The 14,155-nt window shown below is 37.3% G+C and overlaps 1 protein-coding gene across 1 annotated transcript in view; it reads left to right on the forward strand.

The window, feature by feature from the left end:
* The first annotated feature begins 10,458 nt into the window (after positions 1-10,458).
* Positions 10,459-14,155, forward strand: part of LOC132557071 (gastrin/cholecystokinin type B receptor-like) — a 41,556-nt gene continuing 37,859 nt past the window's right edge. Inside the window, exon 1 of the mRNA XM_060221560.1 lies at positions 10,459-10,753. Within this exon, the coding sequence (XP_060077543.1) occupies positions 10,459-10,753 (295 nt within the window). The remainder of the gene's footprint in view (positions 10,754-14,155) is intronic.

The raw sequence follows: 14,155 nt of genomic DNA on the forward strand, positions 1-14,155 counted from the left end.
AATAGCATGGAATATCCGATGACAAGAATAGCATACAATAACTGGAGGCTGCAATGCCAAACTATATTTGAGGGCTTGAATGGAATAGAATATCAGATGAAAGGAATAACTTAACTATAACCTTAATTGAGAATGAGAATAAAAATATGCTTTTATGTTTTCTTTTTACAGATGTTTTGTTTTGGCCTTGAAATGCAATAATTCTAGTTAGTACGATAGTTTTATAAAACAGACATGCGCATAACTGAGCAATTGATTATATACGATGACTACGTTGTCTTAAATGGCCTGGCACACAACAAGAAAATTTATATGTTTTTGATAGAGTGAATGAAAATTAATGATCATCATGAAATGTTCGGCATCAAGCAAATAACGATAATAAACTATGACAACATGATGTAAAACATTGGAAGTCTTCGGTCTGTTATTTACATCCATGTTTCCAAAACATTACAAGCACATTTCAGAAATGTCATCCAGGGACATTTAGAGAATTTATTTGTAAGTTTGCCAAGTTTGTTTGTTTCTTAATATTTCTATAATTTAATCATATCTCACTTTCACTGACAGTTATAACGAGAAGACGTTGTACTACATGGTCGTTTGTCCATACGACGATTTATTAAAATGCATCAGTACAGTTAATGGAGGAGTAATACTGACCATATATAAGAATACATTGTATGTACATGTATAATCTATAAGAATACATTGTTTTGTACATTTATAATCTATAAGAATACATTGTATGTACATGTATAATCTATAAGAATACATTGTTTTGTACATTTATAATCTATAAGAATACATTGTATGTACATGTATAATCTATAAGAATACATTGTATGTACATGTATAATCTATAAGAATACATTGTATGTACATGTATAATCTGTAAGAATACATTGTATGTACATATATAATCTATAAGAATACATTGTATGTGCATGTATAATCTATAAGAATACATTGTATGTACATTCATAATCTATAAGAATACATTGTATGTACATGTATAATCTATAAGAATACATTGTATGTACATGTATAATCTATAAGAATACATTGTATGTACATGTATAATCTATAAGAATACATTGTATGTACATGTATAATCTATAAGAATACATTGTATGTATATGTATAATCTATAAGAATACATTGTATGTACATGTATAATCTATAAGAATACATTGTATGTACATTATAATATATAAGAATACATTGTATGTACATGTATAATCTATAAGAATACATTGTATGTACATGTATAATCTATAAGAATACATTGTATGTACATGTATAATCTATAAGAATACATTGTTTTGTACATTTATAATCTATAAGAATACATTGTATGTACATGTATAATCTATAAGAATACATTGTTTTGTACATGTATAATCTATAAGAATACATTGTATGTACATGTATAATCTATAAGAATACATTGTTTTGTACATTTATAATCTATAAGAATACATTGTATGTACATGTATAATCTATAAGAATACATTGTTTTGTACATTTATAATCTATAAGAATACATTGTATGTACATGTATAATCTATAAGAATACATTGTACGTACATGTATAATCTATAAGAATACATTGTTTTGTACATTTATAATCTATAAGAATACATTGTATGTACATGTATAATCTATAAGAATACATTGTATGTACATGTATAATCTATAAGAATACATTGTATGTACATGTATAATCTATAAGAATACATTGTTTTGTACATTTATAATCTATAAGAATACATTGTATGTACATGTATAATCTACAAGAATACATTGTATGTAGATGTATAAACTATAAGAATACATTGTATGTACATGTATAATCTATAAGAATACATTGTATGTACATGTATAATCTATAAGAATACATTGTATGTATATGTATAATCTATGAGAATACATTGTATGTACATGCCAACCATCAAATGTGGATTTGATATCAGAATCGAGAACCAGGAACTTGTGTCTTGCTTTTATTTATGAATTTAAAAGTTTGGGTCATTTTTCAAAACATAGAAATGTTTGGATGCGCTATAAAATTTTAGATCTACTGGTATGTCGCTTCGCTTCTTTTCTGACAACGTTTCAAAATTGTTTTATTCATCATTTTTTTTCTTTTTCAGTTCTTTGCAGTTCCTGAAAAAATACCGATTGTATTGTGAAGTTTTGAGCCCACAGTTACCAGATTTAGGGAAAACCTATTCACATCTATATATAACAAAACAAACAAAAATGTAAACAGATGTGTTCAAGGTGAGAATTTACATTGTAGTCTTTATATGTGTCAATGGTGAGAATACAGGAACAGGAAGTCAGTCCATCAAATGTGTTGATGGTGAGAAGTAGAACCAGGAACTTGAAGTCAGCTTTTATTTGTGAATTTAAAAGTTTGGAAGTCATTTTTCAAAACATAGAAATGTTTGGAACAGGAATAAAATTTTATGTGTCAATACTGAGAAGTATGAACAGGAAGTCAGTCTTTCTATGTGTCAATGGTGACAACGTTTCAAAATTGTTTTATTCATCATTTTTTTTATTTTTCAGTTCTTTGCAGTTCCTGAAAAAATACCGATTGTATTGTGAAGTTTTGAGCCCACAGTTACCAGATTTAGGGAAAACCTATTCACATCTATATATAACAAAACAAACAAAAATGTAAACAGATGTGTTCAAGGTGAGAGGTATTTACGAAGTCAGTCTTTCTATGTGTCAATGGTGAGAAGTATACAGGAACAGGAAGTCAGTCTTTCTATGTGTCAATGGTGAGAAGTATACAGTCTTTCTATGTGTCAATGGTGAGAAGTATACCGGAAGTCAGTCTTTCTATGTGTCAATGGTGAGAAGTATACAGGAACAGGAAGTCAGTCTTTCTATGTGTCAATGGTGAGAAGTATACAGGAACAGGAAGTCAGTCTTTCTATGTGTCAATGGTGAGAAGTATACAGGAACAGGAAGTCAGTCTTTCTATGTGTCAATGGTGAGAAGTATACAGGAACAGGAAGTCAGTCTTTCTATGTGTCAATGGTGAGAAGTATACAGGACGTCAGTCTTTCTATGTGTCAATGGTGAGAAGTATACAGGAACAGGAAGTCAGTCTTTCTATGTGTCAATGGTGAGAAGTATACAGGAACAGGAAGTCAGTCTTTCTATGTGCCAATGGTAAGAAGTATACAGGAACAGGAAGTCAGTCTTTCTATGTGTCAATGGTGAGAAGTATACAGGAACAGGAAGTCAGTCTTTCTATGTGTCAATGGTGAGAAGTATACCGGAAGTCAGTCTTTCTATGTGTCAATGGTGAGAAGTATACCGGAAGTCAGTCTTTCTATGTGTCAATGGTGAGAAGTATACAGGATGTCAGTTATTGCTTGATTTCCCAATCAGAAAACATGAAATGCCTCACATCTAAGTGTTCACAGGGTAATTGACTGAATGATTATTACAATTCAAGGGTTCAACAGAAGTGAAGGTCCCTGTTCATGACTGGTACAATAGAGATGTCGGCCTACTCTACAATTACTCCGTGAGCTCACGGTAATACGCCCAGCATACTAGTAATTACCACTGAGTTGTGATCCTCCGTCTCACACATGCTACTCACTTTGGCAACATTAATTATCCCTTCCAATAGGGTTATGTGTTCAGCAGGTGTTTGGTAATGATGGGCTGACTTGATTCACCAACAAAAACATTACTCTGTTATCCTAAGCTAGTGGAAACTAGCAATAGTCTCATTTCAAGTTAGGCTGACGATCTCATCATTTAATGTCTGTCATACACTTTAATCTTATTTCATTTCTCATATTTACTGAGATACGTGAGCTTTGAGTTTCAAGGTCAGAGAGGCCTGGCAATCTTCAAATATGATTTTTCAAAGTAGATATTCCATAATTGAAAATCTTTATATAGCAAAATAACGGTGAGGGTTAATGTTCTCCAAACATGCCAAAATGTCTGTCGCGATCTTAAGAACGAAGATAGCATGAATGACGGCTAGGCGATAAGACGCGCTCGTCTGTTTTTGGCACGGTTGTAAATGGGAACAGTGTCGTAATCGCAGAAAGTTGTACCAAGCCATCTGATTTGTACTACTGTCATGGGACTTTGTGAAGATCCTACCTCATATATACTGCTGTTGTGGGACTCTGTGTTCTGTGCACTGTTGGTAGTTGTGTACACTGTTGGTAGTTGTGTACAATGTTGGTAGTTGTGTACAATGTCGGTAGTTGTGTACACTGTTGGTAGTTGTGTACACTGTTGTTAGTTACGTACTCTGTTGGTAGTTATGTACACTGTTGGTAGTTGTGTACACTATTAGTAGTTGTGTACACTGTCGGTAGTTGTGTACATTGTTCGTAGTTGTGTACACTGTTGGTAGTTATGTATACTGTTGGTAGTTGTGTACACTGTTGGTAGTTGTGTACAATGTCGGTAGTTGTGTACACTGTCGGTAGTTGTGTACACTGTTGGTAGTTGTGTACACTGTTGGTAGTTGTGTACACTGTCGGTAGTTGTGTACACTGTCGGTAGTTGTGTACACTGTTGGTAGTTGTGTACACTGTTGGTAGTTGTGTACAATGTCGGTAGTTGTGTACACTGTTGGTAGTTGTGTACAATGTCGGTAGTTGTGTACACTGTCGGTAGTTGTGTACACTGTTGGTAGTTGTGTACACTGTTGGTAGTTGTGTACACTGTTGGTAGTTGTGTACACTGTCGGTAGTTGTGTACACTGTTGGTAGTTGTGTACAATGTCGGTAGTTGTGTACAATGTCGGTAGTTGTGTACACTGTCGGTAGTTGTGTACACTGTTGGTAGTTGTGTACAATGTCGGTAGTTGTGTACACTGTCGGTAGTTGTGTACAATGTCGGTAGTTGTGTACACTGTCGGTAGTTGTGTACACTGTTGGTAGTTGTGTACACTGTTGGTAGTTGTGTACACTGTCGGTAGTTGTGTACACTGTCGGTAGTTGTGTACACTGTTGGTAGTTATGTATACTGTTGGTAGTTGTGTACACTGTTGGTAGTTGTGTACAATGTCGGTAGTTGTGTGGTAGTTGTGTACACTGTTGGTAGTTGTGTACACTGTTGGTAGTTGTGTACACTGTTGGTAGTTGTGTACACTGTTGGTAGTTGTGTACTGTTGGTAGTTGTGTACACTGTTGGTAGTTGTGTACACTGTTGGTGTTGTGTACACTGTTGGTAGTTGTGTACACTGTTGGTAGTTGTGTACACTGTTGGTAGTTGTGTACACTGTTGGTAGTTGTGTACACTGTTGGTAGTTGTGTACACTGTTGGTAGTTGTGTACACTGTTGGTAGTTGTGTACACTGTTGGTAGTTGTGTACACTGTTGGTAGTTGTGTACACTGTTGGTAGTTGTGTACACTGTTGGTAGTTGTGTACACTGTCGGTAGTTGTGTACATTGTCGGTAGTTGTGTACACTGTTGGTAGTTACGTACACTGTTGGTAGTTACGTACACTGTTGGTAGTTCTGTACACGGTTGGTAGTTCTGTACACGGTTGGTAGTTGTGTACACTGTTGGTGGTTATGTACACTGTTGGTGGTTATGTACACTGTTGGTGGTTATGTACTCTGTTGGTGGTTATGTTTACTGTTGGTGGTTATGTACACTGTTGGTGGTTATGTACTCTGTTGGTGGTTATGTACACTGTTGGTGGTTATGTACACTGTTGGTGGTTATGTACACTGTTGGTGGTTATGTACTCTGTTGGTGGTTATGTACACTGTTGGTAGTTATGTAGTTGTATTACAATGTCTGTTGGTGGTTATGTACAATTTGTGTGTATGTTGGTATATATGTGTATGTTTGTGTACACTGTTGGTGGTTGTGTACACTGTTGGTGTTGTGTACACTGGTTATGTACATGTGTGGTGGTTATGTACTCTGTTGGTGGTTATGTACTCTGTTGGTGGTTATGTACTCTGTTGGTGGTTATGTACTCTGTTGGTGGTTATGTACACTGTTGGTGGTTATGTACTCTGTTGGTGGTTATGTACACTGTTGGTGGTTATGTACTCTGTTGGTGGTTATGTACACTGTTGGTGGTTATGTACACTGTTGGTGGTTATGTACTCTGTTGGTGGTTATGTACACTGTTGGTGGTTATGTACACTGTTGGTGGTTATGTACACTGTTGGTGGTTATGTACACTGTTGGTGGTTATGTACTCTGTTGGTAGTTCTTTACACTGGTTTTAGTTTTGTACATGGTTGATAGTTATGTATATTACCAACAACAACCAATCGGACTTGAACAAAGGCCTATACTGACAATTTGTATATGATGATATATATGTATATAACGTCTTGTGTTTTCAGCTCAAGAACCTCTCCATTTGTATTGTGTTTGTATAATCTTCAATCTTTATCTATCGAGATATGTGTTGTTGTTAGTTTGCCTGTCAGATTCTAAAATCTGAACGAAAAATGCGATATTGGGATCATTTCGAATCGGCTTTTAATACCTTAAGTTGTGAATGCAGGTATAGTGGAAAGGGAAATGGAAAATTCACTATAGGGAAAACGCTTACAATACGTATGGTGAAAACTTGTCCGTGTTGGTATATCGAGAAAGTGACTGATGTAGACGAATCTGTCGGGTCCTGGATTTCTACTTCTGGTTAGTATATACAATGAACATGGTCAATATTTTTTTTATTTAAAGATGACATCATCAATAAAAAAATTACTTCTAAAAAGTGAAATTAAACTACTTGGAAAGGTCTTTGTTAACTTCTTTGATAAGCTCTTCCATCAATTCAGCCTCGTAAGAAAACCATAACAAGTACAGCGACAGACGGGTACAGACAGTTACCACAAGTATACCAAAAATATGTTGGGAGTTCTTGCCACCAAGTTCGACGAATACGTTTACCACAGAGAGGATACACTGATACACTGAAACGTTTATCGGTACTGTTTACTACAGAGCGGATACACTGAAATATATATCGGTACTGTTTACCACAGAGCGGATACACTGAAATATATATCGGTACTGTTTACCACAGAGCGGATACACTGAAATATCTATCGGTACTGTTTACCACAGAGCGGATACACTGAAATATATATCGGTACTGTTTACTACAGAGCGGATACACTGAAAAATACATTGGCACTGTTTACCACAGAGCGGATACACTGAAATGTTTATCGGTACTGTTTACCACAGAGCGGATACACTGAAATGTTTATCGGTACTGTTTACCACAGAGCGGATACACTGAAATATATCGGTACTGTTTACCACAGAGCGGATACACTGAAATTCATATCGGTACTGTTTACCACAGAGCGGATACACTGAAATTCATATCGGTACTGTTTACCACAGAGCGGATACACTGAAATATATATCGGTACTGTTTACCACAGAGCGGATACACTGAAATATCTATCGGTACTGTTTACCACAGAGCGGATACACTGAAATATATATCGGTACTGTTTACCACAGAGAGGATACACTGAAATGTTTATCGGTCCTGTTTACCGCACAGCGGATACACTGAAATATCTATCGGTACTGTTTACCACACAGCGGATACACTGAAATATCTATCGGTACTGTTTACCACACAGCGGATACACTGAAATGTTTATCGGAACTATTTACCACACAGCGGATACACTGAAATATATATTGGACCTGTTTACCACAGAGCGGATACACTGAAATATACATATCGGTACTGTTTACCACAGAGCGGATACACTGAAATATATATCGGTACTGTTTACCACACAGCGGATACACTGAAATATATATTGGACCTGTTTACCACAGAGCGGATACACTGAAATATATATCGGTACTGTTTACCACACAGCGGATACACTGAAATATCTATCGGTACTGTTTACCACAGAGCGGATACACTGAAATATATATCGGTACTGTTTACCACAGAGCGGATACACTGAAATGTTTATCGGTACTGTTTACCACACAGCGGATACACTGAAATATATATTGGACCTGTTTACCACAGAGCGGATACACTGAAATATATATCGGTACTGTTTACCACACAGCGGATACACTGAAATGTTTATCGGTACTGTTTACCACACAGCGGATACACTGAAATATCTATCGGTACTGTTTACCACAGAGTGGATACACTGAAATATATATCGGTACTGTTTACCACAGAGCGGATACACTGAAATATATATCGGTACTGTTTACCACAGAGCGGATACACTGAAATATATATCGGTACTGTTTACCACAGAGTGGATACAGTGAAATATATATCGGTACTGTTTACCACAGAGTGGATACACTGATACTGTTTACCACAGAGCGGATACACTGAAAGATATATCGGTACTGTTTAAAACAAAGCGGATACACTGAAATATATATCGGTACTGTTTACCACAGAGCGGATACACTGAAATATATATCGGTACTGTTTACCACACTGCGGATACATTGAAATATTTATCGGTACTGTTTACCACAGAGCGGATACACTGAAATATATATCGGTACTGTTTACCACACAGCGGATACACTGAAATATCTATCGGTACTGTTTACCACAGAGCGGATACACTGAAATATATATCGGTACTGTTTACCACAGAGCGGATACACTGAAATATATATCGGTACTGTTTACCACAGAGCGGATACACTGAAATATATATCCTGTTTACCACACAGCGGATACACTGAAATATATATCGGTACTGTTTACCACAGAGCGGATACACTGAAATATATATCGGTACTGTTTACCACAGAGCGGATACACTGAAATATATATCGGTACTGTTTACCACAGAGCGGATACACTGAAATGTTTATCGGTACTGTTTACCACAGAGCGGATACACTGAAATATCTATCGGTACTGTTTATTACAGAGCGGATACACTGAAATTCATATCGGTACCGTTTACCACAGAGCGGATACAGTGAAACATCTTTTAATACTGTTTACCACAGAGCGGATACACTGAAATATATATCGGTACTGTTTACCACAGAGCGGATACACTGAAATATATATCGGTCCTGTTTACCACACAGCGGATACACTGAAATATATATCGGTACTGTTTACCACAGAGCGGATACACTGAAATATCAATCGGTACTGTTTACCACAGAGCGGATACACTGAAATATATATCGGTACTGTTTACCACACAGCAAATACACTGAAATATCAATCGGTACTGTTTACCACAGAGCGGATACACTGAAATATATATATCGGTACTGTTTATCACGGAGCGGATACACTGAAATTCATATCAGTACTGTTTACCACAGAGCGGATTAACTGAAATATATATATGGTATTTGCTTACCACAGAGCGGATACCCTGATCCCCATGTCACATTTGTCGTAATTTTTGACAAAATCGTGTTGAACCTGCTAGGCTTTTGAGTAGAAAGGTATGTGAACAAATGCATAACTTCGAGGTTAAAATTGCACGATAGTTGTTACCAGGTCGTGAAACACACGTGGACCTGTGTTACAAGTACATATATTGTATATGCCCAAGGCTGAAGCGCCTGTGGAGAGTCGGATCCAGAAGTGTAATAAATTCCTGACAAAAACATGGAATAGAGGTGGTCCTAGCTTGTCCCGAAGATATGGTGACACTGTCCGGCCGTCCTGGGGTCCGGCAGCACATGTCGCCTGTCCAATCGATACATCCACGCCATACATCACAACAGCAGCATCAGTCAGTTATCGTACGGTGGCGGGAAAGGACGGTTTAGAGTCTGTTCGTGGGACAGGTATTACACATAACGGACTTTTTCTGGACGATCGGACAAGCGAATGTACTTCAACACTTGATAGTGTCACCAGAAACAACGTTATGGCGCCCTCGCCACCTTATGGATGATCTCGGACAGTGTGTATTTCGTTTACTATGACTACTCCCAAGGGAAAGGTCGATCGTAAGACTTGATCGTTAGATCATGTTTGTAAGATAAATGGTTCTCTTTGAATACTTGCGTACTTCAATTTATTTTCAGTATTTGAGAATCATTACATTATAATGGTAAAATACCATATTTTCCCTCGGTTGGATATGTTAAGGGGTTAAGCGACGGAATGCAAACTGGATATGTCATAAGTTGATGAAATCTTATTTGATTGCGCGCATTCTCTAAAGTAAACAGGCATCTTTACAAACGTGAGATTGATTAAGTAAAACGAACGCACTCAGCAGTCATTTTTCTTGATACTGTAATAATTTTTAGGGAGCAGCATGTCAGATTTTACAAGAAAGTTTTTGTTGTTTGCCGTAAATGGGTAACAAATAGATGTCATCCATTGAGTCATACGGAATTTTCTCATCCCGTTCGGAGATATTTAAACCTGTTCTGTCCGGATTGTTCTGTATACTTCTGTAGTGTGTGGAGAAATCATGGTCCAGACAACACCAGACTTCATCATGGTCCAAAATGATTCCGTTATCAATGTCACAAACAATATGGTAGATAACGTGACATTCTGGGTGGGCATTCTAGAGACGTTCCGTCAGAGTGAGCTGCTCACCGTTCGGGACACTTCTACAATCGTCCTACTTTGTCTTTATATCCCCGTCTTCCTCACTGCTGTCGTCGGAAACATCGCCGTCCTCCTTGTCATCATCCCTAATAGGCGGATGTGGAGCGTAACAAACAACTTCCTGTTAAACCTGGCTATTGCGGACCTACTTGGTAAGTTGTATGCTTTTGTTTATTTTCAATATTTACTGAAAATATATTGGATGAATGTTTTGATCACTGGCCGACTGATCAAGCCAATCCTTGCTGATCTCTTCTGGCTGACTAAGTATCCAGTGCCATATTTACTTTTAAATACTGATACATTGACTGTTAAACGAACCACGTAATGTCTAGTGGTTATCTTGTCATAAACCTTGTTCTTTAGTGGTTATCTTGTCATAAACCTGGTTCTCTAGTGGTTATCTTGTCATAAACCTGGTTCTCTAGTGGTTATCTTGTCATAAACCTGGTTCTCTAGTGGTTATCTTGTCAATAACCTGGTTCTCTATTGGTTATTTTGTCATTAACCTGGTTCTCTATTGGTTATCTTGTCAATAACCTGGTTCTCTATTGGTTATCTTGTCATTAACCTGGTTCTTTATTGGTTATCTTGTCATTAACCTGGTTCTCTATTGGTTATCTTGTCATTAACCTGGTTCTCTATTGGTTATCTTGTCATTAACCTGGTTCTCTATTGGTTATCTTGTCATTAACCTGGTTCTCTAGTGGTTATCTTGTACTGGTTCTCTATTGGTTATCTTGTCATTAACCTGGTTCTCTATTGGTTATCTTGTCAATAACCTGGTTCTCTATTGGTTATCTTGTCATTAACCTGGTTCTCTATTGGTTATCTTGTCAATAACCTGGTTCTCTAGTGGTTATCTTGTTATTAACCTATTTTTATAAAGAATTGTCGCCAATAAAGGAAAAGACGCCTTACCCTTGCGGAACGCCTTGTCATATTATCCTTATCTTATTTTTTGATGCCTCAATGTTGATCGTTGCTGTGATTAAGTTGCTATTTTATGTACATGTCAGTGTAGTAGTTTTTGTTTTCATCAATGAAATCAGCACGTAGACACGGCCAAGTCTGACGAAAGGCCTGTTGTTTTTATTTCGTCCCGTTAAAGTTATTTCTGGTTAGACGTAAGACCACGTTCTATTGTAGAAGCCTTGGCTGGTGGGAATTCCCTTTAGTCAAGCCGTAGAGTGTTCGGCTTGAGACCGAAGGGTCGTTAGTTCGAATCCAAGAATGGCAGAGTGTTTTCATTGTCTTACCATATCCATGCATAGAGCTCTGCAACATACACAAAAGAAATATCGAAGTCATTCTAGTTATTTTTTTTTCAATTTGACCTACAAGACTACGTCTCCAGATTCTTTCTATTATTCACCTTCGGAGTCTCTTATGTCTTAAAGCCCGGAACAAAACACTACCGTTCCCTCGGAGTCTCTTCAGTTTGTACACTCAGAACAACTTATACTACCGTGCCCTCGGAGTCTCTTTAGTCTTGAGGCTCGAAACAATATAAACTCCCGTACCCTCGGAGTCTCTGTAGTCTTAACTCTCGGAACAACATGTACTACAGTATTTCGGAACATTTCCGCCAGGTTGATGATTTCAATAGAATAGAAGATCTTATAACAAAACCAGCAGAAGAGTAGGGAGTAATGTTTCGTTGACTAAAGGGCCATCTTTATCAGATAAATGTCGACTATTTTGGAATTTGGAATAATATCATTGGCTGGGAAAATTCCAGACTTCTACAGGCGGCTGGTTGAGGTGTAGAAGTTGAGAGTTCAAGTCGTCTTACTGGCCATGGCTAGAGGAAATTTCCTTGTAGTCAAGAAGTAGAGTGACCGGCAGTTTTTCATTACCCCATCCTATTACAAAGAAAACCATCTGGATACGCCGCAGCGTGCTAGTACTAAACAGGGACGAGGGGGCGGGGGCACAGAATCTCGCACATCTATGACCAAATGTTAATGGAAGCGTAGTCGAATTGACTACAGAGCATTGTTACCATCTTGAGTATTTATGCCTATAATCTGTTTACCATCTCGTCACACTTTTTCTACCTTAATGTACATAGGATTATAGTGCAGCCGAAAAGTTGGTCGATTCTTTATCATCTCTCACGCTACGTACGTCGGTGTTAGTACGCTCCACAATGGCCATTTGTCTGATAAAGGTGACAAGTATACAAGCATACAAGTGTACTTTTCACGCTAAAGCTGAAGACTTCAGAGCAGAACTTGATAAGTTCGATTCGTATACACCATACAGAGAAGCAACTTGATATTGAATCGAACATGGCCTCTGTGTCTGGAGTTTCGAAGTCTACGGTCTTTGTGCAGGTTTCAATGTATAGAAAAATTAGTACAATCAATACAAATCAACGGAAATTACAGAAGAGTTCGGATATACCAGCCGCCAGGTGGCGATAAAGTGGCAGTTGTTGAAACTGCCATCTGATAAATGAAAAGATAGACGTGTTTTATACATGTGTTAAAAGGATGTCGATAACACCGTTTACTTGTTTATTGTGTTATCGAGACGACGCAGCCTCCAAGCATGGCGTCGTATGAAATCATCTCTCTCATAATATTTTGCCTATAAACAAATGGAAAAGCCTACCCTAACGTTATTGTTTTCAATTACGAAGCGTGATATGATAGGTAATTATTAGACATGCAGAAGATATACAATTATTGCCCCTGTCTCGATTTTTACTTACTCTAGAAAGAATAATAAAATATATCACGTTCATTTATCTTCGTTCCATGCGTACTGGAGAAGGCAGCTTTCACAACATTCTCGTCAAGGATATGGCTGTCGCATTGATCTTCATCTCATTTCAACTATCCACCGTAATTATAACAGAGTTTATGTTCCAACTGCAGATCGAACTCTAAAGCAAGCTTTATTGTATAGACAGACAAGCTGCGTTAATATCCTACAGAGATAGAACTTCCAGACTGATTAATGTTCTGGTATACATTCAACATAGGTAAGAAGGAGAAGATAAAGTGATGATCTAAAAAAAGACCGGGTTTTTTCCTTAGAAAACTTGTGACAGCAAAATGTGTAACAGTTGATGCGAATTTTAGTTTATATCATTAAGATAAAGCTTTATGCGTAATAAATTCCCTAAAGATGTCTTGATAATCTCAACAAGGAATCCAGTAAGATTATGTCACCCTGTGTAAGATTATGTCACCCATGTAAGATCATGTCACCCTATGTAAGATTATGTCACCCTATGTAAGATAATGTCACCCTATGTCGGACCATGTCACCCTATGTCGGACCATGTCACCCTATGTAAGATCATGTCACCCTGTGTAAGATCATGTCACCCTATGTAAGATAATGTCACCCTATGTAAGATCATGTCACCCTGTGTAAAATCATGTCACCATGCGTAAGATCATGTCACCCTATGTAAGATTATGTCCCCCTATGTAAGATCATGTCACCCTGTGTAAGATCATGTCACCCTGTGTAAGATCATGTCACCCTGTGTAAAATCATGTCACCATGCGTAAGATCATGTCACCCTATGTAAGATT

This window comes from Ylistrum balloti, unplaced genomic scaffold (assembly GCF_031769215.1).
Source record: "Ylistrum balloti isolate Yb309-2 unplaced genomic scaffold, AGI_CSIRO_Ybal_v1 Utg369652, whole genome shotgun sequence".
NCBI lineage: Eukaryota > Metazoa > Mollusca > Bivalvia > Pectinida > Pectinidae > Ylistrum > Ylistrum balloti.